Here is a 21,458-nt window from a genome sequence, read left to right on the forward strand (position 1 = left end):
ATGAGATTTTTGCTTGTAAGAGAAAGGCGGGACATCTATTCCTTAGCAACGCTTGGCTCCCTGGGAGTGGTGGCGGTTGATTCAACATGGCGGCAGCAGCGAAAAGAAGTGAAAATTCGGGGATATTTTGGATGAATGGCGGTACGCTGACTTTTATCGAGCTACATTAGCCTTATCCAACACTTCACAGTTGTATATATCTTACAGGAAGACATAAAGCTTTTCGAAGTAGAGTTATAGTGTTACTTTTACGTCCGTACTAGAAAGTTGTTTTCTCTGAGGAAGTGAGAGAGCTTGTAGCTAATTATAGTTAAGATAAAGACTGCTCACCTAACCACTTATTTCAAGTTGATTTTGGATAGTTTGTTATTGATGATAACGGTATTCATGCTACCTCTTACACTGAGTTAGTCCTGCTAGGTCTCCCAATACAGAACAGAGCAAAAATAACACTGTAAAAGCCATCTGCAGCTGTTTAATTTGAGTGTCTCCATCCTCTTTTTGTTATGCCCACACAGTGTCAGATGATGAACGGCCTTTGGTGTTTATTCCTGGTGAGTCCAGTGATAAACAGTAAAACTTTATATAGAGTGGCTCTTATTGTTGTCTTCTTAACATCCTCAGGGGTGGACGGAGAAGTGACGTCTCAGGCCCCTTTTAACCTGAAACCACTCAGTACCAGTACATCCAAGAAAAGAGGCCACAAGATGGGAGTGAAGAGCACTTCTGACTGCAAAAAACAGGCCAAGCAAAGGAGAGAAGTCAAAAACCAAAGTGATCACTCAGGGGTTTATACTAAGGAGGACGTGTCTGTTCACCACAATGCTGCTGTGATGACACCTCAGACTTTTCTTCCGGTTTCACAGGTATCATAGGATTTTTTTCGGCTGAACTTTTTTGATTAAATGGCAATATGTAATGCACTGAATTTAAATTCGTATAGTGCTTTTTTTGGTCTCAAATAAACCCACTGTCCACTTCATTAGTGACGCTTTGCTAGTATCAGGTTGAACACCCTTTTGACTTCTGAACTGCCTTAATTCTTTGTGGCATAAATTCAACAAGGGGCTAGAAAGATTCCTTAAAGATTTTTGTCCATATTGATGTATTAGCATCACACAGTTGCTTCAAATTTGCCACTTGCACATCAATATTGTCAATCTCCAGGTTCGCCAAAACCCAAAGGTGCTCTTTTGCATTGTGAGCTGGTGACTTTTGGGGCTATTTGAGTAGTGAACTCCTCATCATGTTCATGAAATCAGTTTGAGATTATTTGAGCTTTGTGACATGTCATGTGACAGAAGATAGTACACTGGTCATAAAAAGATGGACATGGTTAATACTCAGGTAGACTTTAGTGTTACACCAAAGCCATCATGCTAATACAATGCAGGATGGATTCATTCTTTAATGTTATTTACTCCAAATTCTCAGACTACCATCTGGATACCACAGAAAAAATCAATACTCATTAGACCAAGCAATGTTTTTAAATCTTCTATTGTCCAATCTGATGGTTTGAAATGAAGCAGGTCAACTAGACCAGCGGTCCCCAACCTTTTTTGTGCCACGGACCGGTTTATGCCCAACAATATTTTCACGGACTGGCCTTTAAGGTGTCGCGGATAAATACAACAAAATATAACTAGTACTGGTACCGAAAAAAGAAGATTTATTCATAACACACGTGAAAAGACCCAGAAAAACCAAGTTAACGATAAAAACGATAACAAAATAACGCTGAAAACTGATAAAAACCCTGAAAACCATACATTTCACACCTGAGCCTCAACTCTCGTGGCCCGGTACCAAACGACACACGGACCGGTACCGGTCCGAGGCCCGGGGATTGGGGACCGCTGAACTAGACTACATGAATTGCTGTCATATGATTGGCTGAACCTAACAAACAGATGAATTTGTTAAATATAGTGGCCAGTGAGTGTATATAGAAACAGTACTGCTACTCTTTATTATTAAATCTGTATGTTTAACTCTTACTCTCATATTCTTAAAGGTAATTTCTGAAGTCAGCAAAGCAAAGAGTGAGGTCTGTCTGAAAGACCTTTGTCCTGAAGATAAGCGACGAATTGCAAATCTCATTGAAGAACTGGCTAGGTATCCAACGTTATTATCTTTTATGAATTTAACAATTTATAGTGATGGAAATTAAAATGTATTTTATTAACTCCTCATATGTTTTCCTTCTTTTTTTATTTTATTTTTAAATTGTCTTTTGTTTCCCTGTTCTCTAGAGTGAGCGAGGAGAAAGAAGAGTCGGTGCGGCGTCTGAAAGATGAACAGGGAAATTTTGAATGCAAGATTCAGCAGCTAGAGCAACAGAACCAAATCATAGCACAGGAAAGGGAAAGTATCCTTTCAAAGCAAGCAGACAGCTGCAATGTATAATGCCCTGCTTTTCCTAATGGGCCATATGAAGTGAATTTTTTTTTTTTTTAAGTGAAATGATAAGGCTGTGGATGCTCTTTTGAGAGCTGCATTGGGTTATGTTTATAATCAGTGAAAGCAGATCTGCTCATCTTGTTCTGTTTGAATGTTTGTCAGACAACTTGACCTTCTTTAATGATGTTTGTTTAAACTATTTTGGAACATGCATCTTCACGTGATAAGGCTGCTGCAAAGACACCAAAAAGGAGTTATTGTGCTAAAGCTGATGTTTAAAAAACCCCAAAAGTAAAATGTATTTAAGAAAAGACATTTCATAAAGCCAACACCTTGTGGCTCATTATGGTATTTACTGTATATGATTGTATTGTGTGTGCTGTTCAAAAAGAAAGTCTGCAGGGGGCAGTGTTGTCTCAGGCAAGGCTATTTACAGTCTTTGGGCAAGAACCTTCAATCTGATACAAAAGGCAGAGAAGTAGAGCAGATGAATTTATATTACTTGATGTCTGCTGCAGTTGTCTTTTGCGAGTGCTTGTAGCTTATCCGCTGTTGTGTACAGAATCAATTTCATGGTTGGAGCCGTGCCCTAAACCATCTAAATCATCTTATCATCCAAAGATGAATTTTCATATTCACAGAGAAGACCACAGTATTTGCTTTTTACCGTGTTTTTTTGTCACCCTCCCATACTATTCAGTGTTAGAGAATATCTCTCAGTTTCTCCTGTAGAAAATGAGATCAGACAGGTCAACAGCTGATTCTTGTTGGTCTAACATGTCTAACGGTGCTAGAGTTGTAATGCTACACCCCAATCTGCTGTCTTCATAACAATTCTGCTCAGGTCAAACTAGAGTATGGCCAGCAGTCAATTTAGGTTAAAAACACTGCGAAATATGAAGAGTAATTGACCCGGCTGGTAAATTGCACGATTGGCAACGGCGGCAGGGAAAATTAGGAAAGCACAACTCAATTAAAGGCACTTTGGCTTGGAGACTTGGCATTTACACCAAACTTCTAAACTCCATTAAAAAGGTATTTGAGAGGAAAAAGTGTTCGGATCCAAGCACCTCCGGGGGGGAGAACGTAGTCTTTTAAAGTGTGTGCAAGAGTCACGAAGGCTCTTCTCAGGCAGAAGGTTTCGGCACTTCTCCGAAAGGTTAAGGAGACACCAAAGGCAAACACACTGAATGAGAGTCTTGTCAAGTCTAATTCCATTACGCCTTAGCTTATCTTATCTCACCAAGATTCAGGGATGTCAGGGGTATAAAGAATGTAGGACTATACCTTAGCCCCAAGCCAACTAGGATGAGAAGGAAAAGTACCCTTGATATTTGGGATGTTCAGCTGACATTTGGAGCTGACTGGCACACAGGGCTGAATTTGTGTTTCAGATAGAAAGGATGCTTTTTTACTTCAGGGCATGTTGGCACGAGCACAAGTCAAGGTGGCGTTAGTAACATGGTATACTGTTTTACTTTCTGTATCCAGAACAAGGCACAGCAGGTGCTACATGTAATGCCACTTATTGAGCTGAAACAATTGGAGGGAATCCTGAGGCCATGGAGAGAGGGACACAACAGTTCTGCTGCGTGTTACTAAAATGGCATTTGATAGAGGAATGCATTGGCATTCCTCTATCACAGGAGTGCTAAATCCATTTCTGGCCTTAAAGGTTTTTATGTGTGACATTTACAATGCGGAAATCTAATTTTATCAAGTGTGCTTTTTGTGATAAGCATACATCAAATGCTTGCTTTTGGATAAATTCAAATTTGTTATGTTTTAGGGGTTATGATGATTTTTGGTCTTGTTGTTGTGTAACTCACCTTTTATTCTTGGAAGTAGTGCAGTAGTCCTTTACAATAAATTACTACCTACCAGTGGGTAAATACGACAGCTTTATATTTGAATATATAGCCATTCTTTCTGCAGGAGTATAATAAAAGTGAATGGAACCAGTTGTGAGCCTAATGTAAAATAAATAATGCTTAATAAATGTAATATTTTTTTTATGGACCTTGTGTTTTAAGCTTTGGTAGGTGTGCCATTTGACATATTCCATAGCCACCAGCCAGTTTGTACTGATGCCAGGTCGTGCATCTGTGCCTCAGAACTGCTATTGCTTTAGAGTTCTGATCAATGAGTCTCGAAGATGCCTGAGAATGGTTTTCTTCATCTTCACTCTTGGAAATTTCCAGACATTTTCTAAAATAACTGTAAGATGATGTGTGGAGTTGTGTATTGGTTTATTGTGAGATTTGGCATTCATGTCTCTTTTTCAGATTCAGCAGGATTGAAGCAGTAATGTAAACCGTCTCCTTCTATTAATTCCCCACCATTTCTTCCTTACACACATTCATACTCTCACACATATTCACACATCCGTCTCCGCCCCCATACCTCTCACATTCCAGCTCAGGCTCAATCTGTTTGGCACACTGTGCTAAAGCAGGTTTTAAAATATTCCCCCCTCCTGTGCAAATTTGTTCCACCTTGAAGTGGATTTCATTATTTCATTTGAGCCTCGGCCTGACAGGGAAGTGAATCATTTTGACAGACCCCGTCTGAAGCCTCTTCAACCCAAGCCCTTGATTCGGAGTATTTTTGGAGCAGGGGGGAGGAGTAAGTCATTGTTGGCACGTTGCAGCTCTGATGTAAACTAGGGGCTTGCTGAGAGCTTGGCCCCCATTGGCTGATGTCCAAGGCTGTAGAGGAAGCATGTTTAGTGTAGCGACTGGCTGAGAAGTGGAATCTTATCAGTGTTGCGCCACTCAGTTCAGATTACCTAGCACTTGCTATCCAGGGACTGCATTACCCTGTCAACACATTAACACATGTTATGTTCATCTATGCACTGGGATGATATGATGCTGCAGCCTGCTTGGGTGTTCAGCACAGATGGACTTTGCTTGTGTGTTTTAGATTGCGTGTGGTCTCTGCTTTGTATGCCGACATAAAGTGGGAATTGCCTTATATTGTGGTAAAATATGCATTTAAAAGAAAAACAAACCCTGAACACACCACACATTACCTTGGATTTCAGTGAGGTTTAGTTGTATAAGCATGTTCACTATCTCCCCTTTAGGACTTTTATTCATGCTGCATAAATAGACCTCCCAACACAGGTTTACATGATGTGATGTCCTTGTGATGTCCTTAAGTTCTGTGTATGGAACTGCTTCCATGGAGATCAGTGAGGCGGTAGAGGAGCCCTAGTTAGACGGAGGGTTCAATCAAAACATTTCCTCGCATTTTTCTAGTGTTTATGGAAGCTGTTGCATTGCTTTTGTCTGGTGTCTGGTCCTCAATTCAAAGTCGTCACCGCTCTCTTCTCTTTCCCTGTGTCTCATTTCCACAGCCTGATTGAAGTCTTCTAACAACCAAAGTGTTTTCTTATGGAGTGTTCTGCCAACTATTCCTTCAATAAGACTCTTCTTTGAACTTTGATTTTCTCTTTAAAATGAGGGTTTCTTTTCCAAATGGATGCTGAGAAACTCATCAGCTGGGGGAGCAGGGGCACCATCATAAAAAGATATGGCCTAAAGGAACACACTTTATGGTCAGCTTGGGTGGGAGTGTGTGTACTACTTGCTTTATTGTAGTGTTTGTGTGCGGGCTGTTTACAGTGCAGGTGGGGAATTTGTGCTCTTGTGTCTTGCTGTTTTTATGTTTGTACTAGAGAGTCAGATTGACAATGATTATTGAATGTGTGCGAGTATGTCTGTGTGCAGTCTCTCCATTCTCATGCTCATTATCTTTGTATGTGCGGGTGTGGTTTGGTGCTGCCACTGTCATTAGTGGGGCTCCTGAGGCGCAGCAGTAGTCCCGCTCCAGATTAGTTTTCTTGTGTCTGCCAGCTCTCTGTCTGGCAGATAGCCTGGCGTGGCATTGCCCAGCTCAGCTCAAAACAGCTTGGCCCTGCCCAGATGGTGAAAGCTCTGTGCCACAACAACAACTTTGATTTTGCTGGACTCTTCCCTGTCTCTGTTTTCAGCTTTGCCTTTTCTCTACTTTTCTGGTCCAATGTGTAATTGATTACGGAAACAAGGTTTTAATTCAGATTGTCGATCTAAATCCAGCATCTTCAAAGTAGCACAGGAGAAACTTTTCTTTTACTAAAACTACTTCTCAGCAAAAATTGAACTCATCAAAGAGCTACACGTTAGGGATTTGTAAGATTTATTTATTTATTTTGAATGAAAATGAAAACTCCTTCCTATTTGAATCAAATAGTGAAGCCAGAATTTCTTTCAGTCACACAATTTGATGGAACTCACTGCATGATTTCTCAGCCAAATCTGGGGTGGTGGTTATGTTTTACTCTAAGGGTTTCTTTTGTTTCAGTTTAGCTGTTGTTCTACTTTGTTAGTTACTTAACCCTTGGTCCTCCAGGTCTGCAGCAGCAGTACAAAGAGTGCCAGGAGCTGCTTGGGCTCTACCAACAATACATTTCTCAGCAACACGCAAAGCTCAATCAGTCCATTGCCCAGCTTAGCCAGCCATCAAGTCACAGTAAGGTAAGATATGGGATAAAATGGTTGTGTGTGTGTTATAGGTTATATGTACACACATTTCCTTTTATGTTTCTATTGCAATGGAAAATGCACAATAAAATGACAGCCATTCTCCTATGGGAGCCACATTCAGGCAATAGCCCTGTTTGCCATCAGTCACATACAAAAAAATCCAGTGGAAACACATGCAAGAGGCATTGTTCCATGGCCAAGTGCCATAATAATTTATAACAAATCACTACAGTCCACAGTCACTACCTCAATATGACTACAACCTAGTAAAAACTCTCTCAAGGTGACACTTTAAAGGCGAAGATGCCTCTCTGGCTGCAGCCTCTGTATGAATGGATGACTTGGCCAACCTCATTGTCCGCAGTGGCTCTGAATAATGTGTGTTTGCCTGCTCTCTGACCCTCAGCAAATTAGTCAGTCTCTTTCTCAGTCTACTATAAAATGGGCTTTTCTCCTTATGTTTATCTCATAATGTTCATGATCTTTGCTCACCTGTCACTTGTGTTTAGTTGAAAAACACAGGTTTATCCCTTTTATATTATAGCTATACAAGGTCCATGGTGAAATCACCACTTTAGCACAAGAGGATCATCAGTGTCATCATCATATCATTTTCATTACCAGTGTCTACAGAGCATGTGCTCACCTACTACCTTTTATATGAACTGTTCTTTGGTATCTCTTAACTCAGTACACAGCCACAGTAATTATGTGCACAAATGGAAGGAAGTAGACCAAAAAAGATGCCTTGGGTCGCAGCAGCTCACATAGAGTGCAAGTGAAATGTGAGTTCTTGTGAAATTGCTCTTGTAAGCAAATGGGGAGCTTTTACGGCACATAGTAACGCGAGCAAATTAGGTTGCTAAGCGAGGCCTAATTCCGTATTGGTAAATTTCAGCTTTGCAGCCAGCTCTAAATTAAAGTTTTATGGAGCAGTCGAATGTTTTGGCTGAAAAACTCCCATCAGTTTTTCAGAGGCTTCCTTAATGGGCCAAAACACATTAATTGTCCTCTTTGTTCTCTGTCCAGGTGCACAGTAGTGAGGAACTCCCCAATAGGACATCTACAAGCAGAGCTAATAGCTCACTCTTTGATGGCTCATACCTCAGTCACGCTGCTACTGGAGGACCACAAGCTCGAGCATACAGGAATGGTTATGGAAGAAGAGGAGCAGTACGGACATTTAGGAGCACTGCTTGTCTTTCTTGTGATGGACCGTTAAGTCCAACTCATGGGCCAGTAATACAGCATAATTGTCAAAAAATAGAGTGCAGGGGCCCACACTCATCCCACAGATGTGAGTGTTGTGAATGCAGGGATCAAGGCACTGTCTGTGGAACACAGCAGCAAAGAATTCACAGTTCCTCTCGTCTGAGCCACCATGATACCTTTAACCAAGATGAGTGTAAAAGGTACAGTATTCAGCCATACCAGCATTACTTTCCTTTTTTCATGTTGAAAATTTTAGCAAGGCACAAAGGAGATGGCATGTAACATGCATTTGCACATAGGCTCCATAGTGGGAATATCATGGACTCTGGGGCCAAGGAAGCTCTGACCAGGCCTCTGCTGGGTCAGGAGGACTGGGAGGAGAAGAGGCACCAGCTGCTGCTGCAGAAGATGCAGTTAGAGATGGAGAGAGAGAGGCTGCATGCACGCCTGGCAGAGCAGGAGGAAAGGCTCCAGAGACAGAATCAGCAACTACAGCAGTCACATCTTGATTACAAAAGGTAGAACGGTATTTGCTGTTGACGGTAGTTACTTTGGTACATCCATTACGTGTCTGCAATCCTTGGTCTTTTCATATTTTGTGTCATCCTCTGTACTTCAGTTTATACCATTGCAGACTATTTTAACTTGCTATATCTGTGTTAGATTTCAACCAGCTACTCAAGCTGAGGTCAGCTCCTCTAATACTAGGAGTGATGTTACAGAAGTGCAGAATCCTTCGCACCAAGATATACCCTCCAGGTAAAGCAAATTTTGGCATATACAGATATTGCACACCAACCAGACACATGTGAAAGGAACATTAATGCATTTTGTATGTTGTCTACAGTGTGTGTGATGATGCAGGAGTACATCCTGGAGGACAGAGCTTGCATGAAAAGCATCCAGAAACTGTACCTAATCCTCTGAACAATGGCAGTGGTAAGCTTGTATTATCAATTAATCAATAAAGTGTTTGCACAGTTTAGCTTGAGACAGGGGAACAGTTTAGCTTGAAATACATATTTTAGCACTCTCATGTATCACTAAAATACCTTGTTAAATTTTTAATAAAAAAAGCAAATATATCCTTTTCTTGACCTCAGAATATTTAAAACAGCCCACAAAGGACATGGCCACATCTCCTGCTGAATCACCTGCAAGCCTGAGGAAGCACACATCAGTATCTGCAATCCAAAAGACTCCAGACACCAGGTAACAAACATCAATAAACAATTTAATAAACATTTATTGTAATAGTTTGTAAGTTCATTAAAGTGCTGTACAATGTTTATAAGGGTGGTCCATTTTTAGCAATTATATTGGATAATGTAGTTCTCAGAAGAACAGTCTGTGTGGTTGAAATATTTATGTTAATGTGTTAAAGTGTTACAGTGTCCAGCATAATATTTTTCCCCTATACTACACAAGAAATACAAAATTTTATGTCATAAAGGTAAATCGATCAAATATTAAGTAACTAAAGGTTTAAAGTAAATGTAGTGGAGTAAATGCTATACCCCTTTTTAGACTCGCCCATGATTTGTGTATCGCTGGGCTGGGGTAGCTGCTGTCTGCTCCAGCAATCATTACAAAAAGTCAGCCAAATTTAAAGATTGTGGCAAACTAAACAAGCAGTTCATTTGCATATCTTGACAGCTTTCATTTGAACAATTTCTTAGTTTGTTTGTGCTGCTGTTGTGTAAAATGCACCAGTGGTGGGTTGGAGCAGCTGAAAAGTAGCTTTTCTTCACATTTAATCTAACTGAACATTTGGTGTGTTGTAGGACTTATTGGTATACTAACTGTAAGAAAAAACACTTCTCATATGTGAGAGTACATGATCACTGAAAAAGCCTTCACTGACCCCAACAGGCCAGCAGTTAGCCAGTCAGGGTCCCCAACATACTTTATTATTATTATTATTATTATTATTATTATTATTATGTATTTATTTATTAACTGACCCGTCGCCATCAGGCCACCAGTTATGGTGAATCTTGTGCCAGCAGATTTGTGATTTAAAAACATATATGAAAAATCAACACAGTTCAAACATCTGAAGGATGTAAGAAGTCATGAATCTGTGTTTATCTAAAATTCTGAACTGAGGGTCCTCGGGTTAAGGAATGTTTTCCACAAGGATTTATGGGTGAAATAAAGGTAGCAGCTTAGAAACTAGGTGATAAATTGGAGTGTTTTATTAGTGGTCTGTGGCAGCGAGTGTCTTTTCCTCCTGTTTCCAACAAAAAGATTACAGCAGATTTAGAATATAAGTATTTAATGTTTTTTTCCTGGGCTTGCTGTTGCTGCAGTGTTTGTGGTTAAATGATGACTTTTCTTAGTCTAGCTAACTTTTCGAGCTGCGAGAAGCTAATTGAAGCTTTTTACTGGGCTAGCTAGTGCTGCGGCCAGCCTGTCAGGAGACATGCTGCGTTCCATTAGTCGTCCTAGCAGGGATCCTGCAGCAGGTGTAATTGAACAGACTTCTGGATACACCCCCCCCCCCCCCCCCCCCCCCCCCCCCCGTCCGCTCAGCCACAGAAATGAGACGAAGAAAGCAGAAGTGAGGGAGAGATGTTAAAAGTGTGTTTGAGGGTGAGAGCATTGGATAAAGTGAAAAAATGGGAAGCGAGGAAAGGTAGAGCAGGTTCAGATGGATAGTAGTGGAAACGGTGAGAAAGATGTAAGAAGGGGGGAGAGGGGATTTGAAGATAGGGATGAATCACTGAGTGCAAGCATTTCCTAAAAATGCAAAGGACTCTGTACATGGAATAGTAATTAACCTGACTGTGTGTTGTCTTAATGCGTGTGCAATGTGCATGTTCAGTTGGACTCCAAGGCCGCAGTGGAATTAAATGCAAAAAAAATATCAGATGCTAAAAAATAATTTGTGATTCTGCACAGCTTTCCTTTAAAGCCATTATTATTTCCACACTGGAGCAATTCTTTTCTGTAATGTCAGATTTCCTCTACCTTGTTGTAAATGCAGTGGTAGATAGCAGATACACTAGCTGTGAGACAGCCTCCCCCTCCTTGTTTTGAAGGATAGTTCTTCAAAACACCTTGAAGTTTCCAACTTCTGACGATTAACTCTTAAATAAAGCAGCGCCTGGTCCAAGTTGAACTGTGAGCTCTAGCAGATGCCCATTAATTCCAGCAGGGGATCTGGAGTATCAGATCTTATTACCATTCATTTTCACCTCCAAAGCCTATTAAAATTGTTCTACTCTTAGATACACAATGTCTTCTTTCTTTTTTTTTTTTGTGCCAGTAATGAGGAAGTCTGTGTCTCAGATGCCTTTTGTGGTTTTCTTGCAACATGTTTTTTTCATGTGCATCTTTTCAGATATTTATAATCCTTTGGTAATCCACTGAATCGTATTAGACATATGTCTTTCCCTTAGCTGGTGTTCAAAATACCGAGAATAAAAATAGTTGTAAAAGAATTCAGTGAATGAAGTGAAGGCAATATGTTGTTGCTCTGAGCTCATCAGAAACCTGTCAGAGCGGCCTGACTTTAGCAGATCAGTAATGTGTGGTTTGGTGCTAGTTTTCAAAAATACTTATTTTCATCTGTGTGTGTGTGTGTGTGGGGGGGGGGGAAATCTTTTATAGCTTTGGTTAGTGAATCATGGGAACAACCACATCAAGTTTTGATATTTGAGGTTGTTTAAAGAAAGAATGGCTTTATTATCACTATTAAACTTGTTTTATTTAAATATCTTTAAAGATAAAACAAACAAACAAAACAAAACCAAACAAAAAAATCTTACTGAAAAATTCCCCATGTTACCTGAAGCGTTCTCCTTCACTTGGCAACAAAATAGCTCTTGTAACCATCTAATCTTAACCAATTCGATGTTGATGTGCAAATCGCACAACCAAACTGAGGTTAATATTAAGTGACCTTTTTAATCCTTTCATGAATCCTGTGCTAGTTAGTAATGAGACAGTTCCAGCGCACGCCGCCCATCTCATCTTGATCCTTCCTGCCATTGCCCGCCTGCTATTGATTGGCTGGGAAATTGACATGCGGGATATACACAGTGGCCATTATAGGTTTTTTATCTTACTGTTTGGACTGCAAATGAAAAGAGGCGCCGGGGCGAGACGGCTATCTTTAATGAAAGAGAAAGTTATGAGTGGGAAGGAGGTGGTGAGTAGCATATGCTGAAGAAGTTTTCTGAAAATTTTTATCTGGCCTCATGGAGCTAGAAAAGAGAAACAGAAGCTCTGTAACTGATAAATTGGGGAAAATAAAGTCCAGTAGTTGTGTTTTTTATTTTTTATTTTTATTTTTTTATTGTACTCTGAAGACTTCTTGGTGTACGAGTTTGAAGCATTTAAAAAGTATTTGAAAGCAGAGCAGCGCACATCTACTGTTTCACAGTAGTCATTATAACCCCTTTTTTAAATTTCAAAATCAAGATTAAACTTTGTCCGAGTCTCCTTTCTGTTACATTTCCTGTCCTAAGGATAAAAGTACTAAATGCTTTATGTTGACAACGTGATGTCTTCAGATGCTCTCAAAATGACCCGACATTCCAGGTCCAAGACCTTATTTTTCTCTTTTTAAAAAAAAAAACAGTGACAGAAACGTGTGTTGCTGCTACTGCTGTCCATGTATTTTATCTGTAAGCACACAGTAAAAATGATTCTGCCAGGACTCCCTTGGGAGATATAAATATCCATCATCAATTCACAACTTTACTTCATGCAAACTGGAGCCAAGAAATGAAGTTCTTTGTCGCACCGTATACCCCCTCTGAAAATCTATTGGCATTCTTCTCTTTGGCCTTCATGCAATCTCTGTGCCAGCAGCCCTCCCTCGCCCTACCCATTGCCACCCCCCAATACTGCTGCCCAAACTATACCCCCTACCCCCCGCACTACCCTTGTTATAGATTGTGACCGCCGGTAAGTGATGCATTATTCATTACCAACATGTCGTTTGTTGATGGATGGCTGTTTGAGAGCCCTGTCCATTAAATAAATCAACAAATAAAAATGCAAATTCTCACATTTCGAGCGAAGCAACCCAGCCAAAGTCCCTCCCCCACATTCCCTCTCTGCCTCCATCTCTATCCACAAAGCAGCAGTCATTTCCAGACTCTCTCTTACAAGCGGGCACATACACACTCCTTCTCACTCATGCTCTCAGACTTTCTCCTCTTTTCTCCTTTGCTGTTGACAGGCAGGAGACCAAATGAGGAAGACAGATTTACTTAGTTGAGCTTCTTTTCTTGTTTTTTTTCTTTCTTCCCCCAATCAAATCCCTTTGCTCAAACATGTACATACATGAATTCATGTTGCTAAAGCAAAATATAGCCCTTTAAAAGCCTTTTCGGCTATTGATATGTGAAGCCTGAAGTTAGTTTGAAAACATGACATATCAAGGTCCATAGTTACGTGTTGAGGAACATAAATGCACCCTGATTGGAAGTTTCACCACTGCGTCTGTGTGCTGACCACCCGCATGCATATCAACAAGTACATCCCAAGGATCGGCCTTACCTGGGAGAGCTGTGTGCAGAGCCGCGCAATGCAAATCGATGCGGCTTTAAACGAGCAGAGAATTATGTTAGCAACATCAGTCGAGCGTGCTTTAAAGAATTCATGTTTTGTATCTGGAATGGCCGTCGTTCGACTGTGTATACACTGAATAATTTATCAAACCAGCCAGACTGAGGGATTGAATCTCTATTAGCTTAATCTCCCCTGTTTTGGTTTATTTATTTCACCGCACATTCCCCTCATTTCTATTCCAGGGGAGAAGGCACTGGGTTCTCTCCCCCTTGTTCTCTCACACCTGCAAGAAACTGTGTTTTTCTGCTGGGACGCCCCAGTGGTTTGGACTTGTTAACGCTGCTTGTTAGGGTTCAGTAGGCACTTCACCAAGAAAGATTTGTTAACACTTGTATGAAAATATTTTTTGTTCACCTTTCAGTTGTTAACACAGACCACAAGAAAGCAAAACTCTCACCCAAGTGTTTTGTTTTTTTTTGCTTTGTTTTTAGCTCTAACTGGATGTTGCTTTGTACATTTGTGATGTCAGTCTCTCAGCTTGCTCTGTTTATGTGCCCTCATAGTTAAGCAGAATGTAACTGGCAGGCTTTCTGTGTGCATTCCTCTGCTACAATGAAACCACAGTGAGAAAGCTCATTTAAAGTGTTTCCTCTGTACAGGGCTCATAAATGTAGCCTGTGTCAATTCAACCTTTGAAACAAGCTGTGGAGGCTAAAAAAGCAAAATGGGGGGGGGGCGGGGGCTAGAAACCTAACCTAAAGTTTTTCTTTTTTTTCAGGTTGGACTTTTCTCTGGTTGAGTTATTGGATATCTTTAGTCCTGTTTCTGCACCTGAGCAATGCAAGACAACCACTCAAAGAGCCAGAGCATTGCAACACAGACCGGCTCATACTGCCCCCAAATCAGTGAGCCGAACCATGCTTACCCCTGGTGGACCTCGTCCTCAGAGCACTCAGCAAGACCTGGAAGAAAGCAAAATACTAGAAGATATTTTCTTCATTTGCTGACGAAAAAAATGAGGAGCATGAAAAAGATTCAGTCAGCTGTGTCCATTTTTTTTTTTTTTTAAATGTTTTTCATTTAACTTTTTATTGGTTTTCTAAAATCAGAATCAATGTCACACGGTTTGCATAGATTGTGATATTGGTAGAATTTTTTTTAAATACTAATAAATGTTTATTTTTCAAGCCTCGTTTGTAAAAAATTGCCAATATGACATAATTTTCCACTGTGCATCTGGCTAAAGGATGCAAATTTTATAAATCTCTGATTTACTGGAAATATTATACATAGTCGGTTCCATACACATGTGACAACTATCCTGTAGCAGACAGCTGTTGCCATTGTGTAAACCCCAAAGTAACCAGGGGAATCTTATATCAAGAAGTTACCAATCAGCAGTAATTATGACACAACACAAGAGTATTTTATTCTAGACTGTGCTTTATTATTGGGCTAAGCTGAGACGCATCATTCATTTAGAATTACAAAAGAAGAGTCCAGGGGACCAGAGAATGGTGCAGTCTGGAGAGACGGGGGCGGGAGCCTAAAGCGTGCTGCCCATCAGAAGCTTGGCTCATCAGGAACCTGGCAAAGCTTAATATGCAACATTCATCACCCCCCTCCATATGTGCTGAAATTGGGAAATAGATTTCCAGAACACTTTGAAAACCACATGAAGTAAAATGTGATTCTAGCAACACTACTGAGCTTTAGAAATAAAAATCACTGATAACAGCACCGAAAAAAAAATGATAGGAACTCAAATTTCTTTTGGATGAAATAGTGCAGTTTTCATTGAATTTAGTTCTCGGTAGAACACGTGAGTTGAACAAGATCAGAGCTCTGTTGAACAAAATGAAGCACAATGGGGAGAATAGGAAGGGAAGGGAATACAGTTTTCAAAAGTTGTTTACAATAAACCAGACATTAGTTCATTAAATATTAGCAGCAACTTATACTGACCTCAAGGCGTCTCTTCTGATTGAACAGTTGATTTAAGATGTGTTTAACTAGGGATTACTATTTCCCCCACTTTGCTTAACGGTGGCATTTTATTTTGAAACGATCTTTTAACAAAGCTTTTCCTTTTTTTTTTTTTAAATGAACAGAACAGTATGCATTTATAATTACAAATATACATAAGGCTTTAGTGTTGTACTGCATTGTTGTGAGTAGTTTGCAAGCCACAGGAAAAATGTAGAAGCAGTCTTAGTAGTGGTTAAACTTCCAATACTTGAGCGGTAAGATGTGTCGCGATTCAAGGTTAACGCTTGCAAGAAAACAGATCAGTGTCAGTAATGAGAGCTCAGATCTTGGCTCAAACAGCACAAATAAATAAACAAATAAATAAACAGACAATGAAATAAATAATTCAAATCTGTCTTTGACATCACTTGGTCAAAAGGAGCGTTTTTCTCCGTCATCAAAGAAGTTCTGAAGGCATGGTCCTGCAGACAGGAACAATGATCATCTGTGGACCACAACAGTGGCCCATGCATGTCATATAAAAACTATTTGGTCACGTACCAACTCATAAAAAAATAATGCCATGAAAGCATGCTTATCATTTCAGACATGACTTATAAATAAATATCTAAACAAACAGATAAATGAATAGAACCCATTAAAGTATTTCTTTTTTGTTTTGTTTTTTATAAAATAGGTCAATGTGTGTCTAAGCTCTAACTGAGGTCAATGCTCTCCCTGACTGTATTCTGGATAAATGCCTTGGTCAGGTCCTACAGTTTGTACCGTATCCTAGCGAATATTTTTTTTTGTACCTGGTTTTAATGAGCATTATCATGTTTTCATTCATATTTTTTTTTTAAGTATTTAAATTACTTTATCCAGTCCTTGTAGATAGAAGTAAAAGTCCTATAAAATATGCAAACCTATGTACAGAGGAAAACAGAGCAAAAAAAGAAACAATTTACAGTATATTCATCAGTTTATGTATATATTTATATATATATATTTATATTCAAACTTCCTCTGTTTCTTGTTTTTGAACCACTAAACTTTGTTTTTCACTTTTCTCATGTAAACTTGCAGCTTAAAGTTGGAGCAAATGAAGATGAGGTGGTTGGCATTTGAGTTCTCGCACATCTTTCTGCGTCTGCTTACTTCGTTCGCCGTGGGAAAAAAATGACTGATTGCTCAAACAAATCATACGAGAAGCACAGACTGTGATGGCAGTTTTTTTTCTTTCTAATTTTCTCAGAGCAGCGGGGCAGTCAAAAAAGGGCACACAGTGCTGCGATCAGGGACACCAGACATATGATATTTTGCCTCGGATGTTATTGTTAGACAGAGACAGGTCAGGTTGATGAGCTAGAGGTTTCGTACTAATCCACCAAAGTTAGTGGAAGAAAAGAACAAAAAAAGAGATCTCGATGGTCATCTGGTTTAACTGTATGCCACGCTCAGGAGATTGTTAAGTGGCACACACACAAACAGAGGCATTCTGGGATGTGCACTGGTGTCTTTTAGACTCACTGGATTTGGAAGGTAAATGTTAAATTATTCAAACTGCTAAAAAGGTTAAACAGAGACACTGGGGAAATGGCATAATGAGAAGTTTATAGGAAAACTAGTAACAGCACCCAACAGGAAGCATAGTCTTCCAAAGTGTCATATAGCCTTATAAATATTCATATATATAAATATTCATTGAGTAATCTCCACCAGCTCAATAAGTGTTGAATGCAGGGTCTAATAAATCCAAGTCTGTTGACCTTTTTCAGGTTTATAGTAGGTGTTTATACCATTTTTGTAGACTATTATGAGAAACTACGCTAAAGCAATATGAAACCAGCCTCGGTGATACAGCAGGCGTAATGGGTAAATGGTTTTTCACACTTATTGCTTCATTTTACAGTTTCATTAGAGCTTTTATCTTTATTTATTTATATATATATATATATATATATATATATATATATATATACATAATTGCATGAAGACTTAACGTAAGGCAATATAACAATTTCTAAAAGATATGCTTCATGTCAAGTATAAATCCTTTTTTTTTTCTGTTCAAAGGGAAGCCAGCTCTATGACATATTCATCAATATCACATCTCCTTCACAGCCATTAACCCTCTCAGGCTCAAACTAAGTTTTTGTTGCTAATGCACAAAAGAATACCTGCAGTGGTACTTCTGAGTAAAAATACCTCATAAAATATGTATGTGGGGTAATCAGGTTGTTAGCTTTTAAGTGTTACAAATCTGCAACGCCTGCCTTGAGAGGGTTAAAATCCTCCTCGGTCCAGTAAGCTCAGTCGCATCCCTTATCAAGCCACATTGTGCCCATTTCAGCCCTGATTTTTACCCTTTATTACCTTCCAACTAGTGGAACTTAGTCTCAGGTGCCTTGCACACAACTTGAAAAGTTAGTGCCTGTGCTAGAAGGTTACCTAATGCCCGCTTTTGTTTGAAGTTTGAAGTGGTATCGCATGAATCTACATTAGACCCCCCCCCCCCCAAAGACAATGATGGACCAACAGTGCTTGGACATTGGACAATTTTTGTTATATTTGACATGCACTGAAGCTCTCTACGCAGCTGAAAAAATGATATGGATCAGGCTGTAGTTTTGACATCATAATAGCGCGCTGGCTACTTGCAGTAGTGTGTGTGTGTTCAGTTTTTTTTTCTTTGTTTTCTGAGAGCACAGTGCTTGATGGCAGATTCTGCAGGTGACAAGGCACACCTTGACATGGTGACAGCCCATACGCTACATGCACTTTACTGAATGCAAAAGAGAGCAAGGGTTGTGAGACATTTTCATTTTGGTTCAAGTTTCAAAGAGAAGTTTGTGTGTGTATGCATGTGTGCGTGTGTGTGTGTGTGTGTGTAAGCTCAAAAGATATGTTTGGAATAGAGTCGAAGATAATTGTCCTTTTCCTCTAAAATCATCTAGCCTGATTCTCTTAAAGCCTGCTACTGAGATTGGCTTTTTGCATTTTCAGATAATATGTACACCATATGTGTTTCATCACACATGAATCTTTTTAGCAATATATTGTGTGTCAGCATATAGGTAATCAGAGAAAGGAATGCCTGCAGTTTTGGGAGGTGCCAGATTTGCGATTCTTCCCAAGCAGAGCAATGCTTCAAACTCCAGCTAAAATCTACAAAAAAATTACAGCTCAACATAGTCAGTAGCCGTTCTATATACAGACACACATATATAAAATATGTGCATATAAATACATATATTTGTGATTAATATCTATTTATCCATATATACTGTATATATGAATACATTTGCTTGAATGCCTGTTATACATATATATGTACTGCAAATATAAACAAGTTCATATATTTCAAACATTTCTGATGTTATTCTATCTATGAGGTTAGGATGTCAAGTTAAAAAAGATAAGGCTGTGATACAGAGCAGCCCCTCCCATGCACTCGCCATCCCTCCCGAGACAAAATGAGAAGAGAAAAAAATAAACATTTTGAGTAATTGTAAACTAGCGAAGTGAGAGACCCCATTTGGTCATCTGAAATAGTTTTGCCTGTATTCAAAAAGCATATCAGCAATATATATGTATATATACATGTGTTGTATATATTCGTAATGTACACTTCTTTTAAGTGCAACTCCCCAGCCACGCTGGCTGACAGAGATGCAGTGGTCCGAGTATATTAGAGCTACAAGTCCTCAGCAATAAAAATGTTTGGTCTTTTGGTCCCTAAAACAACTAAGGAATGATGGATAAGACTCCCTGGAGACTGTTGCTATGGCGCTCCTCGGCAACGGTATCCCCTGGAAACGGACAGGCACTCCGAGCTAAAGATGGCCATCCCAAATCGAAGCCAATCTGTGTCGTGAAAATGTCACATTCCTACTTAAGTTCTCTCTCAGAGAATTTGTCCCTTCTTGTTTCAAATCTTAAAAATTGGTCTTCAAAACTCAATTGCTCCACACTATCTTAATGAAAGATCTCCTACGGCAATCCGCTATTATGTTTTTTGTTTGTGGTTTTTTTTGTGGTTGTTTTTTTTTTTTTTTTTTTGTTATTTTTATATTTTTTTTTCAAAGTTTTGTTCTTGTTGGACTTTTGACATCCGTATTCCTTTCAAGAGTTCAGCGGGGTTGGTCATTGTAAGGAGGTTTGATGTAGTTTCTTTTACTTTTTTCTCCTCCTTTCTTTGTTCAAGTAAAAGTTTTTGTGGTCCAGAAAAGGTAGCTGTCATTCAAGCAGGGTTTTGTGGGGAAAGAAGTGTGTATATGTGTGCAGAAGAGGGGAAAAAAAGTCCTGGGGCTAACCAGGCTGGTACAAATTCACTCTGAGTTCCAAAGTTTTAGTACATCCAAAAAGGAGGTGTCCTTGACTCGGTCATCGCTCTCTCTCTCTCTCCTCTGTTTTCTGAAGCAGCCTCAGTGGTCCAGATGTTGAGTTTGCACTCAGTGGTGGGTAGCAAATAATCAACAGCTCAACAAAACCTGAAAAGCACAGAAGAAAAAGGGACTGTTTGAGTAAAGGAATGTGTGGAGAAACAACACAAGGTTTCACGTTTTGCACCTCGATGCATTGATGCTTGCACTTTTCCACAGGATAGCCACTGGCTCGAGCTTTTCTGCAGATTGCTTAGGTTCCTAGAAGTATCCCACGAAAACTGCACTTTGATACCAGCAGCTGTGGGGTTTGAAGGTGTGTCTAGCTTTGCGGTTCATTTGTGCACTTGCTTGGATCTGATTTAGATAATTGAATGAGACAGCTAGGTCGCTTGCCGTTGAACTTTCATTACACATTTCTACATTATACCGGAAAACAAGAAAAATGACGGAGAGATATTTGCTTTGATTTTTAAATTAATTTTTCTTTGGAAGCAATGACGTCACCAGTGTTGTGTGTTCCTTCTCTGTTGATTTTTGCTGTATTTACATGCAGATGGAGCGGTGCAGAATACTTAACAGGACACCTGCCTCTCTAAAGCGTCTTAGCCAGCACTAAGACTCTAAGTCCTGGTGTGGATAAACAAAGATCATTTTGCTGAGACAATTTTCAAAACAAATCAGTGCTCATCCTGCAGTGAATTAATCTGGCTTCCTGGCTGCAGCTCCGTTGTTATCTTCTACGCGATGAAACAAATTTTTCGTTTCTATTAAAAAACAAACTCTTCAATCCTGTTTTTGAAATGGTGAAGGGATTCTAATCGAGACACACCTTACCGTGTCATTAGATGTTAAATAAGAGTACTCTAGCTTGCTGTTGTGCCAACAGTGTGTTATTATTCTATTTTATTCTATTTTTATTTTTTTAGATGATAATACCAATAGTAAAGCTGGTGATGCAAGTCGAAAAGCAGCTCGCTAATCAGTTGAGAGCGTAATGATGCTCTGGGAAAAAAAAAAAAAGGAACTCAGAAGATGTTTTCTCCAACATTCAGTTTAAAAAAATCATTTTACATATCAAAAGGAGTGGCGGCACACATTTGATGACAAATTCATATGAGATTGCTCTTCCACCTGCAGTGATTTGCCTCAGGACACTGTCTGGTATGGTTCAGTTAGTTTGTGAGTGGGTGATAAGTTGCCCTTGAATGAAGTCATCAGTAGTGAATGAACGACACAGCCTAAACTCTCCATCACACAGATGAAGGGAGGAGACAAAGAGGAACAGCACAATTACCTGCCTGAGGGGTAATAAATGCCTCTCCCTTGGAAGCACTTTCTTCCCTGTGCAACATGCTGAACCATTTACCAATTATCTTTTACCTACGAGGTAACATACAGGGTCATTTACTGTAAAGTCGTTCTGCAAATAGAG

The 21,458-nt window shown here is 39.6% G+C and overlaps 1 protein-coding gene across 2 annotated transcripts; it reads left to right on the top strand.

Moving 5' to 3' along the window:
• Nucleotides 1–77: 77 nt before the first annotated feature.
• On the top strand, nucleotides 78–14,677 carry kiaa1328 (KIAA1328 ortholog). Of its 2 annotated transcripts, none has more exons than XM_085353913.1 (12): nucleotides 78–141; nucleotides 519–554; nucleotides 625–866; nucleotides 2,018–2,118; nucleotides 2,256–2,371; nucleotides 6,799–6,923; nucleotides 7,962–8,344; nucleotides 8,444–8,662; nucleotides 8,808–8,903; nucleotides 8,992–9,083; nucleotides 9,248–9,356; nucleotides 14,449–14,677. In XM_085353913.1, exons 1-12 carry the CDS (start codon nucleotides 87–89, stop codon nucleotides 14,675–14,677), a joined length of 1,803 nt encoding a protein of 600 aa, XP_085210039.1. In that variant the 5' UTR covers nucleotides 78–86. The 2 variants fall into 2 exon arrangements, with proteins under 2 accessions (XP_085210039.1, XP_085210038.1); XM_085353912.1 differs by having other exon boundaries at nucleotides 87–141; nucleotides 8,992–9,080.
• The last annotated feature ends 6,781 nt before the right edge of the window (nucleotides 14,678–21,458 follow it).

Source organism: Diplotaxodon limnothrissa, linkage group LG5 (genome assembly GCF_057381915.1).
Source record: "Diplotaxodon limnothrissa isolate DT_005_m linkage group LG5, D_limnothrissa_male_GT1.1, whole genome shotgun sequence".
Lineage (NCBI taxonomy): Eukaryota > Metazoa > Chordata > Actinopteri > Cichliformes > Cichlidae > Diplotaxodon > Diplotaxodon limnothrissa.